The 20,632-nt window shown below is 46.6% G+C and overlaps 1 protein-coding gene across 5 annotated transcripts in view; it reads left to right on the top strand.

Annotated features, from left to right (window-relative positions):
• HCFC1 (host cell factor C1) overlaps positions 1-10,325 on the top strand; it is a 30,110-nt gene extending 19,785 nt beyond the window's left edge. Inside the window, exons 17-26 of one of the 5 annotated variants that reach the window (XM_074207158.1) lie at positions 155-1,916; positions 2,289-2,452; positions 3,328-3,883; positions 4,527-4,871; positions 5,409-5,524; positions 5,611-5,745; positions 6,188-6,373; positions 6,979-7,276; positions 7,705-7,768; positions 7,891-10,325. In XM_074207158.1, coding sequence (XP_074063259.1) covers positions 155-1,916; positions 2,289-2,452; positions 3,328-3,883; positions 4,527-4,871; positions 5,409-5,524; positions 5,611-5,745; positions 6,188-6,373; positions 6,979-7,276; positions 7,705-7,768; positions 7,891-7,930 — 3,666 coding nt within the window. In that variant the 3' untranslated portion in view covers positions 7,931-10,325. Of the gene's footprint in view, positions 1-154; positions 1,917-2,288; positions 2,453-3,327; positions 3,884-4,523; positions 4,872-5,408; positions 5,525-5,610; positions 5,746-6,187; positions 6,374-6,978; positions 7,277-7,704; positions 7,769-7,890 lie in introns of all 5 variants that reach the window. The other 4 variants (XM_074207157.1, XM_074207161.1, XM_074207160.1 and 1 more) reach the window with 4 other exon arrangements.
• The last annotated feature ends 10,307 nt before the right edge of the window (positions 10,326-20,632 follow it).

Below are 20,632 nucleotides of genomic sequence, written 5' to 3'. Positions count from 1 at the left end.
GCCCAAGACTAGCACTACAAAAATTTAGGAAACTGCCCCAACCTCAGAACTGAGCCAAGATGGAGAGAATTGGGGAAGATGGGAAGAGAAGGGTATGGCATGGTAGAAGAGACTTGATGGACTAGGGGGGATTTCTACTTGTGTTTTTTCCTAGCCTGTCTCTCAGCCCACTCAAGTGACGTTGATTACCACACCCAGTGGAGTAGAGGCCCAGCCAGTGCATGACCTCCCTGTCTCCATCTTGGCCTCACCTACAACAGAGCAGCCCACAGCCACAGTCACAATCGCTGAATCAGGCCAGGGTGATGTGCAGCCTGGCACTGTGACCCTAGTGTGCTCCAACCCCCCCTGCGAGACCCATGAGACGGGCACTACCAATACAGCCACTACAACTGTAGTAGCAAACCTGGGGGGCCTCCAGCAGCCAACCCAGGTCCAGTTTGTCTGTGACAGGCAGGAGGCAGGTGCCTCGTTGGTGGCTTCAGCAATGGGACAGCAGAACAGCAGCGTGGTGCGGGTCTGTTCAAACCCTCCATGTGAGATCCATGAGACAGGCACCACCAACACTCCCACTGTGGTCAGTGCCAACCTAACTGTCCCTACACTGTTAGGGGCAAGTCAGTTTGTATGCTCCAACCCACCTTGTGAGACCCATGAGACAGGCACCACCAATACGGCCACTTCTAGTATGGCTGGGCGGCACATGTACTCCAACCCCCCGTGTCAGCCCCAGAACACAGGTACCACTAATATAGCCACACGGAACATGACTGGGCAGCAAGTATGCTCAAATCCCCCCTGTGAGACCCACGAGACGGGTACCACCAACACAGCCACCACCGCCACATCCAGTATGACTGGGCAGCGTGTGTGTACAAATCCCCCGTGTGAGACCCATGAGACAGGAACCACCAGCACTGCCACTACTGCCATGTCCAACATGGGCTCAAGGCAGCCAGCAACTGCCAGCCAGCAGCGTGAGACACATCACACTCACACAACCAACACCCCCACCACAGCCCGATCTTATATGGGGGGTACTGGAGAGCCTGAGGGAGCACAGGCTCCTGCCAAGGTCCCATGCCAAACCCATCAGACCAGCGCAACCAGCACCACTATGACTGTGAAAGCTTCAGAGACACCATGCCCAGCTGCTCCCCAGCTTTGCCCCAATCCATCCTGTGAGCCTGGTACCACCACCACAGGTTCTATGGGGCCAGCAACCCAGAGCAGCTCAGCTAGTGGGGGTGGTACCAGCACAGGCTTAGGGCACTTAGCCTTCATCAGCCGGCAGTCTGAGGTACAGCATACCCATACAACAAATACCCCAACTACAGCCCGGTCCACCATGGGCGCTGGGGAGGCCAATGGGGTACAGGGGCCCACAAAGCCCTCATGCCAAACACATCAGACCAGTTCCACCAGCACCACTATGACTGTGAAAGCCACAGAGGTGCTTTGCCTGGCCGCTGCTGCCTCTTCCACCTGTTCCAATCCACCTTGTGAAACGCATGAGACTGGTACCACCAACACAGCCACTACCTCGAATGCAGGCACTCTCCAGCAGGTGTGCTCCAACCCACCCTGTGAGACCCACGAGACTGGCACCACACATACGGCCACCACTGCCACCTCCAATGTAGGCTCCAGTCAGCCTGGGCAGCAGATACCTGCTAGCCCTCATTGTGAGACTCACCAGACCACCTCCACTGGCACCACCATGACAGTCAACTTTGGGGCCCCATCCTCTGGGGCCAACCCCTCCCAGAAGAGCCTGGAGGCAGCCTTAGATTCTGCAGCAGCACCAGCCCCCTCCCCAGGGCAGAGGGTGTGTACCAACCCCCCCTGTGAAACCCATGAGACAGGCACCACACATACGGCCACCACTGTCACCTCAAACATGAGCTCAAACCAAGGTGAGTTAGAGGCAAGTGAGCCCTTCCTTTAGGCCCCCAATCCTGATTTCAGAACAGGAGTTTTTGGCACGGGAGCTCCCCAGGGGGAAACTTGGAGTTTCTAGAAGCTTGACTCCCATTCACATCTTATGATACCTCTGTGATAAGTCGAGCAAGAGGTATCAGTTTCTTTACAGATGAGGAAGTCAGCCAAAAGTCTTAAAGGTCAAGGACCTCAAGAGTCCTAACAAAAACTTCTTCCATTGGGCCCCACATCTCTTTTCCCACCCCTTCTCCAAAATCTCAAGGGAGAGGTGGAAAGTATCATTAGACCCTTCCTTCACTGAGTGTACCCCAAAACCTAGCCCAGCCTACTTCTTTCCCTTCCCATAGATCCCCCACCAACTTCAGGCAATCAAGGGGAGCCGGAGAACACCCAAGGGGAAAACATGGCTGCCACCAGCTCTGGCACCATCACCACAACAGTGTCTTCCACCCAGACCCGAGCTGTGACCACTGTGACCCAGTCCACGCCAGTTCCTGGTCCCTCAGTGCCGGTAAGAAGCCATTAGCCTTTATAACTCATTCCTTCCCTTTCCAAACCAGAGAGGTCGGGGCATACTCCTTGACAATCTATCTCCTAATGTCCTCTCCACAAAAGAGTGATATGTGGGGCTACTCTGGGTGCTTCACCTGGCAGGTGATTAGAAGAGGGGAGCTGGCATCCCCCAAATTCTGCCCCTTTAGCCATGTGCTCTTGGTTCTCTTTTATAACTACGTGTTAAATAATTTTAGGGTTTTTCACAGCTCCTTTGTCTTGGTTGTCTTTGGGATTGCCGGTTTGGCAAATTCCGAGTCAGACTTTTTCCCAGCCCCAGGTGGTCCTTGAGTCAGACCCTCTTGTCAACTACCACTTGTCCAGTCCTTCTTTCCAGTGTGACTTCTCCTTTCTCTAATTCTGTTTCCCCTGGGAGCAGAGGGCAGGGTACCACACCCCAATGCCATCTGCTTGTGTGGGAGGAGGGCTACACAGCCATGCCCACCAGCTCAAGAGGCCCAGTCATTGAGAGGCTGGCTCTATTTCATAAGCCCTCTCTCATCTCAGCAGTAGCTTTACACAACCCAATTAGCTACAAGGAGGCAGGATTTGGAACTTCCATTTTGTGGTGGTGGTGCAGCAGAAACCAAGGGGTTACTATGGTTACAGAAAATCAGTTAACAGAACCTTGGAACTAGAACTTGTGTTCCCAGCTCTTTATCCACATCAAGGCTCTCCCAGTAGGTCACTTTTGCAGCTACATTTCCCCATTTCACCCTGCAACAAAGCACATAACTTTAACATTTCCAGGGAAAACTGAAGGAAAACCTTAGGAAATAAATGATTTGCAATTGTTGCTTCTCATCTGACTGCTACCTCCCTCTAACCTTGTAGAACATTTCATCGATGACGGAGATGCCTCCTGATGCCATGGCTACGGAAGCATCTGTCTCAGCCACAATAGCAGTGGCTGTGACTGGCACAGACACGCAAGAGGTGGCCCTCTCGGCTACAGACATTCTCCAACCCTTAGAGGAGATCCCAACTGAGACAGAAGCTCCACAGCAGCTCTTACAGCCCTCCTCTGCTCCTGGAGGGGAGCAGACTGAGGGCCCATCGGCTACTCACAGCCCTGACCTACAGGCAGCGGTGGACATGAGTGGGGCTGGAGCACCTTCCCCAGGCCAGGAGGCTGCCAGCTCAGCAGCAGTAGTGACTGCTGTCATGGTACAGCCACAGCCACAGCCTGAGGTGGACCAACTGTCCCTGCCCCAAGAGCTGATGGCTGAGGCTCAGGCTGGCACCACGACCCTTATGGTTACAGGCCTTACCCCAGAGGAATTGGCAGTGACAGCAGCAGCTGAGGCTGCAGCCCAGGCAGCAGCTACTGAGGAGGCCCAGGCCCTGGCAATCCAGGCTGTGCTCCAGGCAGCTCAGCAGGCCGTCATGGGTAAGTTTCTGGCAGTGGGAATCTGGGTAGAAAGGAACTTGAGAAACCACCCTTACCTGTTTGAAAACCCTGCCATCTCTTCTGCCTCCATTGGAGACTGTGAGGTGGTAGAGACCTATATATTAAGGAGTGATGTGACACCGTAGAAGACTATAGAGGACTGAGAGGGCCTGCTGCAGATAGGGCAGAGCTCAGAGCTCCCACACAGAGAGATCTGAGCTCTTTGAGGTCCCTTTTTCTCTAAGGTTTCAGGGTGGGTGGTAGGTGATGGAGGTCAAATATGGGGAAAGGTTGGAGGAGTAGTCTGAGTATATCGAATAAACAGAAGAGGCTGCTAAGAGCATACTAAGAAGCTAGGTCACTCAGCTTAAATTCCTCTTTTGATCCAGCAGCAAGAAGTGAGGGTAGTAAAGTGAAGAGCACTGTCTGCCATCCACACCCATTTGAATTGTCCTCGTTAAGTGGTGGGAGGAACTGGACTAAGGGGGTCTCTACTTAAAGTCTGGCAGCTTAACCTTACCCCCAAACCTGGGGGAGGTAAGGGACCAAGAGTGCTAACTACCACCCCGGGGAGCTGGGTCTGATGCCATTCCTGAATTGGCCAGAGCTCTGATAGATGTTGTTCCCTTTGGCCCTGGAGCAGGTGCCGGTGAGCCAATGGACACGTCAGATGCAGCCGCAGTGGCCCAGGCAGAGCTGGGGCACTTGACAGCCGAGGGCCAGGAGGGGCAGCCTACTTCCATCCCCATTGTGCTGACCCAGCAGGAACTGGCTGCTTTGGTGCAGCAGCAGCAACAATTGCAAGAAGCTCAGGCCCAAGTACAGGCTCAGGTGCACCATCACCATCATCACCACCACCACCTGCCCACTGAGGCTCTGGCCCCTGCTGACAGCCTCAATGACCCAGCCACGGAAAGCAATGGCCTCAGTGATCTAGCCAGTGCTGTCACCAGCACTGTGGCCCTTCTGCCTTCCACAGCAACAGAAAGTAAGTGGGCGCCTTGGCTACTCGAATGGAGTGTTGGCCAGGAATAATATGGGAATCACTGGGATCCTTCCAGTGTTGGGGCCTGAATCGATCCTTAGGGAACATACAGTTCATGTTGCCTGCTGCCAAGCTCCCCCCTACCCCCTGAGGTGACTTTTCAGCCCTTTCCTCAGGGAACAGACAAAGCTAAGAAGCCCCTGGAGGCGGCCGACCTTAAGTGTTTGCCTGTGTGGGGTGGAGTGATTTAGAGGGAAGAGACCTGGATTCAAGACTCACTCCCCAGGCTTCTCTCAAAGTCTTCTTCGCAGTGAAGTCTGCTTCACAGTTCTCGTGAGAAGAAAACTCATTTAAGGAAGAAGGCAACAGCCTGAAAGCATATGCCCTTCTGTGTCAATGGCAAAGGCCCTGCCCCAGGGGCCTGTTCCTCTGCCAGTCACCACAGAGCCAAGATAGCGGCTGTGGAAGAAGGTGCAGGGCACAGGATGTGAGAGCCAGGGCTCTTTAGGACCTCTTTCATTGGACACTTTATTTTCCCAGGTTTGGCTCCATCCAACACATTTGTGGCTCCTCAGCCAGTGGTGGCTAGTCCCGCGAAGCTCCAGGCAGCTGCTGCCCTGGCTGAGGTAGCTAATGGCGTCGAGTCACCAATGGGGGTGAGTTGGGTGTGTTGGTCCTTAAGGGAACATGACCTCTCCAGGCATCCTTGAGATTGACTTGATCCATTGGTTCTCTTCCCTAGAAACCTGATCCCCTGCCCCCACCCATGAAAGCCACAGCGAAGAAAGAAAACCAGTGGTTTGATGTTGGGGTCATCAAGGGCACCAACATGATGGTGATGCACTATTTCCTACCCCCAGACGATGCCCCTAGTGATGTGAGTACCTCCAGGAGTATTTGTTCCCTTAACCTCAAGCATGAAGCCACCCCAGGTTCACTAGTAATTGAGTTCTTTGCCATTCCTCTGTCATGTCCCAACCCCTGCCCCCTCTTACTAATGAATAACTCCACCAGGCTGGAGTCAGATGTCTTAGTCTGTTCATGGTCCCCCTCTGGTGGGACCAGAGGAAAGATTAAGCCACTGTCCTTAGGCACTAAGACAATTAGGGTGGGGGTAGGGGTGTCATTCCTTTAATTTAAACAACAGCTTGTTGAGGCCTTTTGTATTGACTTAAATTGTCAACTTTTGTCCTTTCCTCAAACTTGTTCTCAACCCCAAGCTCACTGAAATTGGTGGACATAGAGATCTCAGAAGCCAGGTTAGGCAGGTAGCTTCAGCTGTCTTAACATTTAACAATATTTTTCCCTCTCCTATCCAGGATGACTCAGGCACTATCCCTGACTACAACCAGCTAAAGAAGCAAGAGCTCCAGCCAGGCACAGCCTACAAGTTCCGTGTTGCAGGTATCAATGCCTGTGGCCGGGGACCCTTCAGTGAGATCTCAGCCTTTAAGACTTGTCTGCCTGGCTTTCCTGGGGCTCCCTGTGCCATTAAAATCAGTAAAGTGAGTATTGACCTGAATGTGGGGATACTGTACTGGGCCCTTACCTATTCAGTTTGTCCCCAGCCTCTCTCTGTATGGAGTCCTCTTTCCAAAGCATCAGAGACAGCTGGGAAGGCTTATGGTGAACAGAAGTGGGTAGTGTTCATTTGGAAAGGTTCTCAGCCCAGAAGGTGGATATTTAGTGGTTTCTGGGTTGGGGGGGGGTGATGCTGGGGGCTGCCAGGTAGAATGGGTGCAGGAGACATATTTGTCTGACTGAAATATTATCACAGAAAGTTTGAGAAACGGTGTAATGTGTCAACCTAGATTTCATGCATATTACCAGTCCTGCCAGTCAGTTATATGACCTTTTTAAGCATCAGTTTCCCTACTTTAAAATGAAGATTGCACTAGATCACTGACATCCCTTCTATGAGTGCTTTGCTATGGTCTAGTGGGAGATGGGGTGGAGCAACATGTAGCTGCATTTCAGGGTCCCAGTCTGTTTTAAATTTTGCTCACCTCTTCCATAGGAGAGCATTTGCATAGGGGCTGGCAGTGATCATCTTGGGCCGTTGGGTATGAGTTTTTGACTTCTGTCTCTCCTTCCCCTTTACTCCCCCAAGAGTCCAGATGGTGCACATCTCACCTGGGAGCCACCTTCAGTGACCTCAGGCAAGATCATTGAGTACTCAGTATACCTAGCCATCCAGAGCTCGCAGGCAGGTGAACCGAAAAGCTCAGCGCCAGCTCAGCTGGCCTTCATGCGGGTCTACTGTGGACCCAACCCATCCTGCCTGGTGCAGTCTTCCAGCCTCTCCAATGCCCACATTGACTATACTACCAAGCCCGCCATCATCTTCCGCATTGCTGCCCGTAATGAAAAGGGTTATGGCCCTGCCACACAAGTCAGGTGGTTGCAAGGTAAGCACTGTCCATGGACAGGAAATTGTGGACATCTGGGCAGGGTTTTAGCAATAGGTTGGGTTTGTGCTCTCTGCCATAATATTATTGGGGGGGGGTGTTGTTATCTCAGAACCCTAACCTAAGGTTGGGAAAGACAAAGAAAAACTCAGAAGTGTGTCTCTCTGGGGTCTGTGAGTGTACATAACATGTGTTGATCCAAGGTGATTTACAACTCAAGTCCTGAGTGAAGAGCCCTGAAGCATGGGCCCTGGGCTGCCAGCACTTGGCATTTTTGTGAGAAAAGGAAAATTATGACATTGAATAAGTTTGCAAAGGTCCTAGTACCAAACTGCTGTCTGACTTGATACCTGAGCTCCCCTTGTGTCCAGGATTCCTTGCCTCCCCATTACCATTCACCCTTCTTTTTATACTGTCTTCTGTTGTAGAATCTAGCAAAGACAGCTCCAGCTCAAAGCCTGCCAGCAAGCGGCCCCTGTCCTCGCCAGAAATGTAAGTGGGGGTCTCCTGGTCACGCTGGGGTGGGGGGGGGGGGGCAGGCAGTAAGGAGGGGGTGCTGAACTTCTTGCCATTGGAGAACCCTGGACTGACTTCATTCTTTCCCCTCTCCCAAGGAAATCTGCTCCAAAGAAATCCAAGGCAGATGGCCAGTGAGCGGCCCTTTCTCCCAGATGCCCACCCCTCTCCCCGGCCCCCTGCTCTGCTTCCGAGATGCCGCCTGCTGCGCCTTGTGCCACTTTTCTCTCCTCAGCCCCTCTACCCCGGCACCTTTGGAGCCGCCCTCTGCCCAGTTTTCTTGCTCTCTGGGTATTTTGTTTTGTTTTGTTTTGTTTTTTTGGGTTTTTTTGGATTGTTAAAGGGTGGGGGGGACAAGCTATTCTGAAGGAGGACATGCTATTCTGAAGAAAGCACATTTTAATGTTGGGTTGGGAAGGGAGAAAGATTAGCTTGAGAAAGAGGAGGAAAGGCCTTCACACCCTGGACCCCTGTGCTGGAGTTTGCATGCAGTACCAAGCCTCAGACAGTAGGTGATCCCTTGTGCTTCCCCGGGGCCGGTGGTGGGAGGAGAGGAAAAGGCCAAGGGGCCCAGTGGCATCCTCCCTCTGCTCATGGATGCTCTCCACAGCAGCAGTCCCGTGTAGGTTTTATGCTTGTTCCATATTCATAACCTTTGAAAGAGAGACTTAAAATTCCTTTTTAAAACAATTTTTCATTCTTGGTTTTCCTGGGGTTGCAGAGGAGATGGGTATAGGGATGGAATAGGAGAAGGAGGAGGATGAATTGAACCACAAGGAAAGCAAAGGAGACTTGCAAAGGACACTAAGGTCTTCCTCTTCTTCCTTCTTCTCCTCCTCCTCCCCTCCCCTTCACCCCCCTTCTCCATTCCTTCCTCCAAAGTCTGGACCCAGAGACTAGTCAGCTAGGCCAAATTCATGGGCACATCCTTTTATGTTCTTAGTCTGCAGCCACCCAAGTTCCTTTAAGCCACCTCACCCCTATTCCTTCCAAGCCTGTGACTCCCCAGGACATCACCACACAAAAACACACATTGGTCTAGAAGATGATTTGTAATGCCACCCTAGGATGAGGGAGTGGCTGGGGAAGGAAGGAACTGTCATTTTTTTTAAGAAAAATGAAGCTTAATTTTATTACAATCTTATAGTATGTGGGGCTTTTTCTCCTTATTTTGAGGTGTCTTAGCAATGTACAAAATGGATCCTTTTTTTTTTCTGTCAGTCTTGGCAGGGATGTCATGGGGAGGTTAAATTGGCCTGAATGAGGAGAAAATGCACCCCTGGGGAGTGCCAGCAAAGAGAGACTTGAGATAACTTTGGGTTTCTCTTAATTGTAAACACATTATACCTTGCTGGTCCCTTCCTTTTCCCTTACCTTCTGTTGGTCCAATTTCCCTGAAGGAGGAAGGTATGTCAGGTTAATTAGGAGGAAAGAGTAGCAACAAGGTGCACAACAGGCCCAGATTTCCCCTCAGACTCCCATATAAAATTGATCAAATTCACCAGACAAGTTAGGAAGTAAATGAACCATAAATTAGGCTGGTTTTCAGGAAAAGTAATGTTGGAATATGCTGCCTCCCCTGTCTCTCTCCCCACCAACCCCTTTATGTTTGAGTTCCCTCTAGACCCTGCCTCGACCAGCTAGGGCCAGTCCTAACAGGAAGTATTTCTAGTGCAGCTGGGTCAGAGTAGACCATTGCCAGTTTCCAAAAGAGGCCCTTCCCCTTCCCCCTCCCCCAAACTTTTGTATTTGGGTAAAGAGGGGAATTCAGAGGGAGGAGTGAGAACTTGGATTGGAAGACCTTGAAGTTTGGTGATTGGAGGGAAATAGGGTGCTCTTTCACAAAGCCCGCAGCTCCAGCCTACAGATTCCATGAATTTGTAGACCTTGCTCTCCAAGTTCACCCACCTGCTCTCCTGAGGAGTAGAGCCAGTGAGTCAGGAGCTGAACTCAATGTAATAAGGGAGGATGATTGTGAGGAGCCAAACTCCCCAATGCCCAAAATCTGCATTGGCAAAATGAGCACTTTTTAAAAATGCTGTACAAAAAGAATTTCCAAACAAGAAGCCAGCCTTGAGGATCTGGCTAGGGTCTCTCCTCAGTTCTTGGGCCAGCCTGGAGAGAGGTAGCGACCGATATCCTTTTCCCCATTCACCCATGGTACCCTTTTCACCCCTCTGCTATTGGACCCTACAAAACTGCAGGGCCTCCGTTCTTTTGTATTATAGTATATTTCACTGTGGACGACTTTACTGTTTAGTCTCTTAGATCCCAATCGCCTGGTCCCACCATCTGTTTTTCTTCATCTTCTACCACCCACCCCCTTTAATTTCTTGCTTTTTTTTTTAAAGAACAGCTGTTCTATCTTCCATTGTAGAGCCCCCCTCCCCCTGTGACTCAATATTACCCTAGTGCTATGTTGTTTGTGCTATTTTGAACAATAAAATACGTTTTTTTGAAATAACCATGTGTTTGTCTTCTTTCCCACCCACAATTCTGGAACTCTCCAAAGATCATCCCCAAAGGCACAGAGGTGGAAAACACATGTTCCCTTACTCTACCTCTGCTCTCCAAGTAGAACATACAGTGTTGTGTTTGGGTTACTTGAGTCTTGGGATCCAGCTTAAGAGGGAGTTTCTAACCTTTCTTTAGAGTGAAGATTGCACTGGGTAAGTTTGTTACCTGGGAAAACTAGCTTCTGGTCCCAGTTCTCCTAACCAGCTGACTTTGAGCAAGGCAATTTCTGAACCTCAGTCATCCCATCTGTGAAAGGGGAGATGGCAACTTTTAATGTCATCTAAGGGACCACCTGCTAAAATCCACTGAGCACCAGGGGCAAAGGGATGGAGGGATAGGATCCAGGGTGTGGGATGGAGTGTCCCAGGGTGACTGATGGTGATGCTGCTTTGCTATTGAGACTTCCCCCTGCTCAGTTCCCTCTGTATTTTTTGCTCTGGGTAAGAGAGAGCTAGGACAGGGACCTACCAAAGTACCACATTTCAGGATGACTTAGACTCTAAAGTTCCCTCTTCTTCCTTATTTCACCTGCTGTTCCTCAGTTTCCCAATCTAATCTGAGAATGCTAGAGACAGAAGAAACAGATTGAGTCCAATCTTTCTCCAGCCACAGAAAGTAAATTTTATTAGATAAAAAGTGAAGGTCTGTCTCAGACCAAGTTGATTTAAGACTTAGGTCTAGATTAAATAAAGATCCTTTTTTGTAGCAATGCTGAAGGGCTAGTAAGATCCAGAAGAACCTAAGTCCTGAGGGTTCATAATGCTTAATTTCCCTTTAAAAGATCTGAACCCCCAGAGGAGGATCCCTCTCTTGCCTCTCCAGTGCTCCCCCCCCATTCTGAGGCCCAGCCGACCCTAAGGCCCTGGTCTTCTCTAATGGGCTTTTAGCCATCAACCTCTAAAGCACTTGGGAATTCGAGTTGCCACCTAGTTCTGTGTTCTAGTTCTTATCTCCCTGTCTTCCTGATCCCACCACTAGGCACTGGGTTAGATGGATCAGAGATGCTCAGTAATGTCACCCAAGAAGTTCCTTCCTCTCTGGGCTTCAGTTCTTCATTAAGACAATGAGAAGATCAGGCTACATCCCAGGTTTCTGAGATCTCTTACAGCAGCCTATGCCCAGTATTGTTGGGGAAATGGTAGAGGAAACCCTGGCCTCCCCAGAGGGCCATCAGTCTGACTAGGGAAATGGGAGCCACTAGGGAAATAGGCACCACTTCAAAAACGGGCTCAGAGGAGGGAGAGAACAGGTTGTTGGGAAAGCTTCAGAGCCAAAATCACTTTAAGCTGAACCTTGAAGGATGGCTAAAGTAGGGACTGTTGGAGAGTTGGGGGTGGGGAGCAATTGAGAACAAAGGCAGGAATAAATGAGCTGAGAGTAGCTGCCAGAGAAAAGTATGTGAAGGGCAACAGGAGAAATGGCAAGGTGAATTGGGACCAAATCATCAGGGAGAACCTTTTAATGACATGCTCCAGTGGTTTGGACTTTATCCTGTGGGCTGCAGAAGGAGTCATGGAAACCTTTGGAGCCCAAAGGGACAAATCTGTGCTTCTCAAAGCTGGAGTACACCTTGGACTAAAGAAAGGGTGAATAAAGAGGAAAAAGATGGCCAGGCCACATGGTCCTCTCCACCCCTACCTCCTTGGCTCCCCCACTGTGCCTTTGTTCCCCCCTCATGGCTAGATAGCATCACAACCTAGAAGATGAGTGCTCTGTAACCTGATTTCCCTGGACATGGACAGTGGTGCAGTTGATTCCTTGACTGCCCAGGAAGAGATCAAGCAGCTCATTATAGGCCAAAGTGGAGGAAGGCTCCTTTTACAAAAGCATTGAAGAAAGGGCTTCTTCTCCCTCTACCTCAGCCAAGAATCTCAGTTGCCTAAGTAAAGATCTATCCCACATATTGAGAATAAAGGATACCCTTCCTGGCCTTTGCCAACTGTGCTGATGACTCTCCCATTGGGAGTAATATCGGCTGCCTCCCTGAGGGGAACTTCTTGCTCATGAATGAATGAATATGTGTTAAGCATTTACTATATGAGAAGCATTATGGATATAAATAGAAAATGAACAGTTTGGGGATTGAAGCAGGGACAATTGACAGATTACATCTCTGAAAGGCCCAATATCAGCTACTAGAGCAAACAGAGGGCCAGTGGGAGAGGGGTGGGAATGTCCATAGGCTGCTGTTTCCAGGGATGCTGAATTTACCTGCCTCATGGTGTCCACCAAGTGTCTGCTCAGTCAGCTAGCTAGCAGATAGCATTCTAGGCCTGGAGTCAGACTCAATTTTGTGAATTCAAATCTGCTCTCAGATGCTTTATAGCTGTGTGACCCTGGGCCAGTCACTTCACCTAGTTTACTTCAGTTCCTAATATGTAAAATGAATTGGCAAAGGAAATGGCAAATCACTCCAGTATCTGCCAAGAAAAACCAAGTGGGGTCCCACTGAACAACAATGAGAAGCCTTTACTCATCTCCATTAAATCTGCAAGATTTATTGTATCTCCAAGGGAGGTGAGTGTAGACTGGAATTTGAGTTATTGTGGAGGGACATTAAGCATGAACCAGCACTCCAACCTGCCAGCTAAGCAAGTTAGTCTTGTTCCTAAGCCATAATAGGAATGAACAGTGCTCTTGGGAGAGAAGGGAGGAGGGAAGGGGTCGACAGTCTGCAGCAAGCAGAAAAGTAGAAGCTCTACAAGCCCAGCCTAGAACCATTGGGTCCCAGATCTCTACAGGGCAGAGGAGATCCTTTCTGTTTTCAATCTATCACCCCACAAGTCCAGGCTACCTTGACCCACCCACTCATGGTAGGGGATTTAGGTGAGGTCAGTCAACTTGGGCATGACTGGAGTAGCCTGGGCTACTATTAATCTGTGCCAGTCACTGGGAATACAAAACTAAAATGAAAGCATGCCTGCTCTTGATGGGCTTACATTCTTATCTTCTATTCCTTTACAAGAGGCATACCACATATAATGTATTTATTCATACCACATATGTATTTATTCAATTGTGTAAGCCTTGGCGAACTTTGACAATCAATAGGAATCAATAGGCCCAGGCTCAACATATTTCCTCATTGAATTTTTAACAATAAAACACCTTTTTACAGTGTCCACACTGTTCCAGGCAGTGGACTAGGTCAAAGTGCAAAGTTGCCTGAAAGTGAAACCCTCCAGGTCTTCAAGAAACTTCAAATGTATTGACTTTGACCCATTTAAGTAAAACATAAGGTCATTTGAAGAAAGAGTGCATGAATAATTAGGGCCTCAGGAAAAGTTTCATTTAGGCAGTACCTGATAAGAAGGGAGAAGGGAATTCAAAGTGCTTCGAAGAGGTTTCAGAGTACATTGCCAGCTTGGGGGTTCACAGCCTGTGCAAAGGTGCACAAGTGGGAGATGGAATGGTGAGTTCAGAGAAGAGCAAAATAAACCAATTTATCTGCAACATATACTTATCCCTTCCATATTTCTGGTAGCGGAGACTTTGCACCTCCGAGATTTGGAAAATCCACATAAATTTTTTTGAACCTTCCTAAGGGAGAAGTTTGAATTTTGTTCTTTTTCTTTCAAGGGGCATTTATTTTATCGTAAAATTTAGGGTATTTGGTCATAGGCTCTGTGTCGTCAGTTGACCTTGTGTTGTCTGTAGCTTGCACAAAACTTCCATAAAATCCCCATTTAACTTCTTTTGCTGATTCTTGATATAGTGAAACTGCTGGGAAATGTGGAAGAAATAAGTGTAAAAAGAAATGAAACAGAAATGTGTCCTAGGCCTAAAAAGACAGTTTGGGGTTAGATTTGAAGGCCTCAAAATGCCTCATTTTCTTCATTTACAGAATAAGCTTTAATCCAGAATGCTGAATATAAGATACAGCTTTGTCCTTGGCTGGCAAGTATGCTCTGAGGGAAGCCTGGAGCTTATTACACAATAGGGTCATCAGATTAGAGGACAGCTATTTATTTTTTCCATTGCAAAAATTGCAAATACAAAAACACAAACACAAAAAGCTCAAAAGGTGCTCATCAAAAAATACAGAAAACAGTAGCCAACAATCATTGGTTGGAGAAAGCTTGCTCTCATGGTCACATGAGGGAACCTGTCTCCTACTTTCATGCACTTCTGGTAAAGGCAGGAAGAGGGAGAGAAATCTCTCCTTCCTCCACTGGCTTAGAAGTCTACAAGAGAAAATGGATATGATGAGGGAGAAGGCTGGAGAGCAGCAAAACCTTCCCATAGCTCATTATTATAGGCCAAAGAAGGGAAGGATTCTCACACAAGGGTCCATCCCCCTACTGTTTCTCCCCCACCCCCCACTTCAAGAACCAGCAGCCTTCAGTTCCCAAGACCTTGTAGCCTCCTAGTCAGAGCTGTGTTCTTCAGCAGGGGGGTTCATTCTTTCTAATTTCTGAATTTGGTTATTCTCTTGCTTCTTGTGATTAAAACCCTGATAAACCATCTCTTGTGGGGGAGGACCTGAGGTAAGAAGAAGGATTAGATTTCATTCCTCTAATGCCTTGGGCAGAATGCCCCACAAGTAGGCAATTGGCCTTTGCCAGTAGGCTGATCTCCCCATTAATTCGAAGTTCGGACAACTCAAGTAGAAAGATTTTCCTTGCACAAAACCTTACATTTGCACTTAGTAACTCCTACCTATTCCTCCTGGTTCTGCCCTCTCCCTGGCTGAACAGAACAAAGCTAATTCATCCCTCTGTCAGGTCACAAAGCTTTAGATACTAAAACTGACTGAGTGGGGGGCCCATTTCTTGCCTTCTCTCTGTTAGCCCCAACCCTACTTATCTTTCAAGGCCCAGCTCATTATCCCTATTAACAAGAAGTTTCTCCAGTCCCTCTTCCCTAGGCCTAGGTGATCCCTCCCTTCACTACCAAGATTCTACAGACCCCATTCATTATCTATGCTGTTCCACACACCAGGTTTCCCCAGTCAGCGTCCAAGGGTCAAGGTCTAGCCCTCCTCTAGCTATAGTTTTATCCCACAATATGGTCAAGGCCAACAGAGTTCAATGAATGCTCACCAACTGAGGACCTAGAAGAGTGAATTAGACCTCAATCTCATGACCTTCTCCCCTGAACTTAAAGTCATAATTGTTCTCTCAGTCATGCAAACTGATGAGAAATTGGAGGGAGGGTTAAAAGACTGGCTTCATTTGTTACCAGCAGTTCTGTGTTTTAGGCCTTTCCCACATCCAACCCAAATTCCAGACTTCAGAAGTAACAAAAAAGTTTCAGGGTTTTCCCCCCACACTTCACTTTCATATTACTTTACATATAAATAATTTTTAATTAATTAAATAATTTAAATAATAAATAAATAAACAATCTGCCTCCCCTCGTCAGAGTACCATCCTTTTATTGAAAATTATGCTGAATTAGTCATATTTATTCCCTAGAATTTTTTATTTAAGGCAATGGGGTTAAGTGACTTGCCCAAGGTCACACAGCTAGGAAATCATTAAGTGTCTGAAGTCAAATTTGAACTCAGGTCCTCCTGACTCCACTGTGCCAGCTAGCTACTCCTATTCCCTAGAATTTTTATTTATTTTTAGCACCTGTTGGATATGGTTGTGTCCTCTACCTATTGTACTGTGAATTGTTGGCCATTATTTGATTTTATACAACAGCAATAAAAAAGCTTTAATCTATTACAGAAAAAAAAACATACTGTTTATTCTGTAGTTGGTAAAGAAGATATTATGGTGATTAAAATAATGGTCAGATGATGAACATAAATGTATAAAGCCCTCTTAGTATTCTGTCTGTTACATTCATTTTCTATTTGTTGGCAAAAGTATTTAAGGGGTTTTTTTTTGTTTGTGTAAGCATAAATTCTATCAAGCTGCCTTGATTTTTAATCAGTTTCCATTCTCTTAATATTAGCTAACTTTTATTTTTTGTGCCAGAATCATTAAGCATCAATCAAATAAATTCAAGCAGCCCTGTGAGGAAAAAATGTTTCCAAAAAAAAGGAAAGAAAATTATGCTGATTCAGTGACCCATTGTTCCCTTTTCCTTTTAACACCTAGTAACAAAGAACTAGAAAGAGAAAAAAGCATCAATTTGGATAGCTAGGTGATTTCAAGGTGCTGGGCCTAGAGTCAGGAAGACTCTTCTTCCTGAGTTATAGTCTGGCCTCAAACAGTAGCCGTGTGACCTTGGGCAAGTCACTTTACCCTGTTTGCCTCGATTTCTTTATCTGTCAAATGAAGTGAAGAAGGATATGGCAGACCCTTCCAGTATCTTTGCCAACAAAACCCTAAAATGGTACCCTCAATAAAAGTTGAACATGATCAAACAACAACAACAAGTATAAGTTCAGTCAAACTGAAAAGACCAACAGGTCAACCTAAACCTTAACCATCCAGCTCTGAAAAAAAAAAGGATTATTTTATCTCTTTGGTATCCCCACTCCATCTGACTACTTTGTCAGCTGCCTTGTTGCTACTAAGTCTGGACCAGTCCCCTTCACACCAGACATCTCATTCCCCTTTTCCTTGAGATTAATCCCCTATGCTCTAGAACCATGGCCTTGAGAATGAGCCATCTTGATTATTGACTGTAGACAAAGCTGACTATGCTTCATTGAGCCTGCCTGGCAGTGTGCCCAAATTATCTTGCCATTCACTGCTCTGTCACTGTACATGATTACCTCCTTCCCACCATTCCTGTCCATCTCTAGCTAGGTAATCCTTGTTTCTGGAAATTGATTATCATGATTGATGACTGCTTTATGGATCAGTTTACCATCCCAGAGAGTGGCTTGTCTAAATCGTCCTTCCCTGGCCACTTTTTATCAGCATTTGTGTTCTTTCCCCATTAGAATCTATACTTTTTGAGAGCCAGGCATGTTCCCTTTGTACTGGAATCTAGCATGCTATAAGCACCTTTCAAATATTTTCTCATTCTCTTTAGGGACAAACTTGGTGTTTTGGGACGTTGTGAAGGCCTTTCTTGAGTTGCACCTAGGAACATTTTGAGGATAAGAAGCTTGGATTTGAAAATTTTAATTTTAATTTTTTTAGTTTTTTTTCAAGGCAATGGGGTTAAGTGGCTTGCCCAAGACCACACAGCTAGGTAATTATTAAGTGTCTGAGGTCAGATTTGAACTCAGGTACTCCTGACTCCAGGGCTGGTGCTCTATGCATTGCGCCACCTAGCCACCCCTGAAAAATTGCTTTTTAATTTTGTTGGAATTTCAGGTTTGTCATAAATTGTGGGATACTGTACAAATCTTTTAGCTTCTCTGGGCCTCAGTTTCCTCACCTGCAAAATGAGGCATTTGGACTGGATGATCTTTAGACCCTTTCAGGTCTAAAATTGAGATTCTCTGACTGGTCTCATGTTTTCACCCTTGACTTGCCAACTCCATGAGTAGGAGTGGAGTTGATTCTATACTCTAGGGGTTCAAACCCTAGGTCTCCCCTATTTCTCTTTGGAAAGGAAGGTGAGATTCACAGGGCCACAACTTTCTAAGCTAGAAGCTCTGGCCATTCTTCTGGAACAATATTGGTCTCAGCACCATGTGGCTGGATCTTAAAGCTTTTCATCCTTTTTCCTCTCCTGGGCTCCCTGCCACTTTCCTTCTTCCTTCTTTCTTCTAAGTTTCTGGACCTATGTTGATCTAAGCTCTAGCTCTCTATCTCTCTCTGTCTGTCTCTTTCTCTCCTGTCTTCCAAGACCTCAACAAGAAGTTTTATAAAACTGTAATACTGTTTGGCTTCAGTGTCATCTGGAGTGACAGAAAAAATGACCTGTTAATGGGACTGTAATGTATAGTACCATTTTCATCTGGATCTGTTCTTCTGAAGTATAGGCAAGTTGACAGAACTCTTATCTAGTGTACTCAGGATTGACACAACCTGGGTTGGGTCTGGCTCCCACCCTTTCCATCACTATGGTTGAACCTAGGGTAACCAGGGATGAGACAGGCCAAACTCACAGAGGCTGTCAGTAGGTATCCTCAAGTGGAGACAGGGTAGACCTGACAAACACAAAGTAGAAGCTGAGGAGAAAAGGGTCCAGGTGTCACCTGGAAAGAGAAGTAGCTGGCATTGTATTTATCAATACAATCAACAGTATGTCATTAGAACCTATCAGATTCCCATTAAAGAAAGGGCCAGCTAGGTGGTGCAGTGGATAGAGCACCAGCCCTGGAGTCAGAAGTTCCTGAGTTCAAATCCGATCTCTCAGCCACTTAATAATTACCTAGCTGTGTGGCCTTGGGCAAGCCACTTAACCCCATTTGCCTTGCAAAAAACCTAGAAATAAAAAAAAAAATCAGCAAGTACAGGCTTACATAAAATGGTCCTTTCAGATTCCCATTAAAGAGCTAACTCCAGAATACAGGAGACAAAGAAAGAACCAAAGACAAAACCTATGTTGAGTCAGCAAAAAGCAGAGCTAAAACAGATATTCCCAGAAGCCTGAGTCTGGTGTTAGGCACAATATCCAGGACCAAGTATGATTTGTCAATCAATCAAATGAGATAAATAAGGAATAACCAAAGCACAAAGCTCCAATAGAGAAATCAAGGCGGAGCACGAATCAAGGTAAACAGATGAAAATGCTGGAACATAATGAAGAACTACTATTGCTTAAGAGAAAACCAAATGGTAACCCCAGAAGAAAAAGAATGCTACAAGAAATCTAACTAGAGCCTCAGAGAAAAGAATATACTGGTCATAAGGAATATAAATTGATGTTGGGGAAATGTTAAGAAAAATCTATTTTTTAAACTGTTCCCTCTACATTGACCATATACCTTCCATTAACAGTGATCCCACTACCAATCTCAATTATCCAGGTTAAAAGATGAAGACAATGAACTTTTAGTAAAGTACCTTGCCCCAAACTGGCAAGGAAGGACTCCTGTAAATCCTAGTCCTCAGGCACAAAACAAGTCTGTAGCAACCAAACAATGGATGCCCTCTTAGCCTGAAAGGATTAAGTCTCTGCACAAATAACCTAGTTACCTCATCTCTGCTTTCTGAGCTACCTGCCTCCAAGTCCCCCTTAAAAACTTGCTCACTCAGTTGCGTCTCTTGATTTCCTTTGGAAGATCAGCCTGTTCTGAAGGAGCATAATTCCCCAAATAACCTCTCACTTCCCTATGCACTTCTTTGTTACGTAAATCTTGCTCCTCTCCTTTGGAGGGCAACCTGCTCTTGGGGAGCATCGTCCCCAAACTGAACCACTACCATCACCATGCAGTTGGATCCATGTTAATCTAAACCCAATCACTGTCTCTGACTGGTCCCCCCCCTTTTTTTTAAGGTTTTTGCAAGGCAAATGGGGTTAAGTGGCTTGTCCAAGGCCACACAGCTAGGTAATTATTAAGTGTCTGAGACTGGATTTGAACCCAGGTACTCCTGACTCCAAGGCCAGCGATTTATCCACTGCACCACCTAGCTGCCCCTGGTCCTTTTCTTAATTGTGTTATTTTCCCCAGACAAAAGTGCTTCTGTGCTCAAATTTATTGTCTTAAGACTTTTTTACTTTGCTAAAGAACCTAACCAGTGAGTTTTTGTAGCTTGTGAACTTTTGAAACAACTTGTGAATTAAAATGCACGCCTTAAAAAAAAAGAATAAAGAAAAGGAAGGTGACAAAATACATGTACAACTTTTCACTAACTGTTCACTGTCAAGGGGAGGGGGGTGGGAAGGGAGGGTGGTAGAAAATTAACTTATAAATATGCAAGTGGATAAGTATTGAAAAGCTTGCATAACATGTAAATGGAAAAATAAAATATCAATTAAAAGAAAAGGGATATGAAGGGCACCTAAGTAGTGCTTTAGTAGAAAGAGCTGAGTTCAAATTCTGGAGAAGAAAGGGAGGAAGGAAGGAAGGAAGAAAGAAAGAAAGAGAGAGAAAGAAAGGAAGGAAGGAAGAAAAGAAAGAAAAGAAAGAGGAAGGAATGAAAGGAAGAAAGGAAAAAAGAAAGAGAAGGAAGAAAGGAAGCAAGAAAGAGGAAAGGAAGGAAGGAAGGAGGGAAGAAAGAAGGAAGAGAGAAAGGAAAGAAAGAATGGAGGAAGGAAGAAAGAAGAAAGGCAGAAAGAAAGAAAAAAGGAAGGAAGAGAAAGGAGGAAAGAAAGAAGAGAGAGAAAGGAAGAAAGAGACATGAGAAAGAAAGTGAAAAGAAGAAAGAGGGAAGGAAGGAAGGAAAGAAAGAAGAAAGTTAGGAAGGAGAAAGAAAGGAAGAAAGAGAGAAAGCAAGAAAGAGAAATGAGGAAGAAAGAAAGAGTGAAAGGAAGAAAGAGGAAAGGAAGGAAAGAAGGAAGGAAGGAATGAAAAAAAGAAAG

The sequence above is a fragment of the Macrotis lagotis genome, chromosome X (genome assembly GCF_037893015.1).
Source record: "Macrotis lagotis isolate mMagLag1 chromosome X, bilby.v1.9.chrom.fasta, whole genome shotgun sequence".
NCBI lineage: Eukaryota > Metazoa > Chordata > Mammalia > Peramelemorphia > Peramelidae > Macrotis > Macrotis lagotis.
Note: the sequence above shows the minus strand (reverse complement) of the source record. Positions and strands in the feature narration are given on the sequence as shown.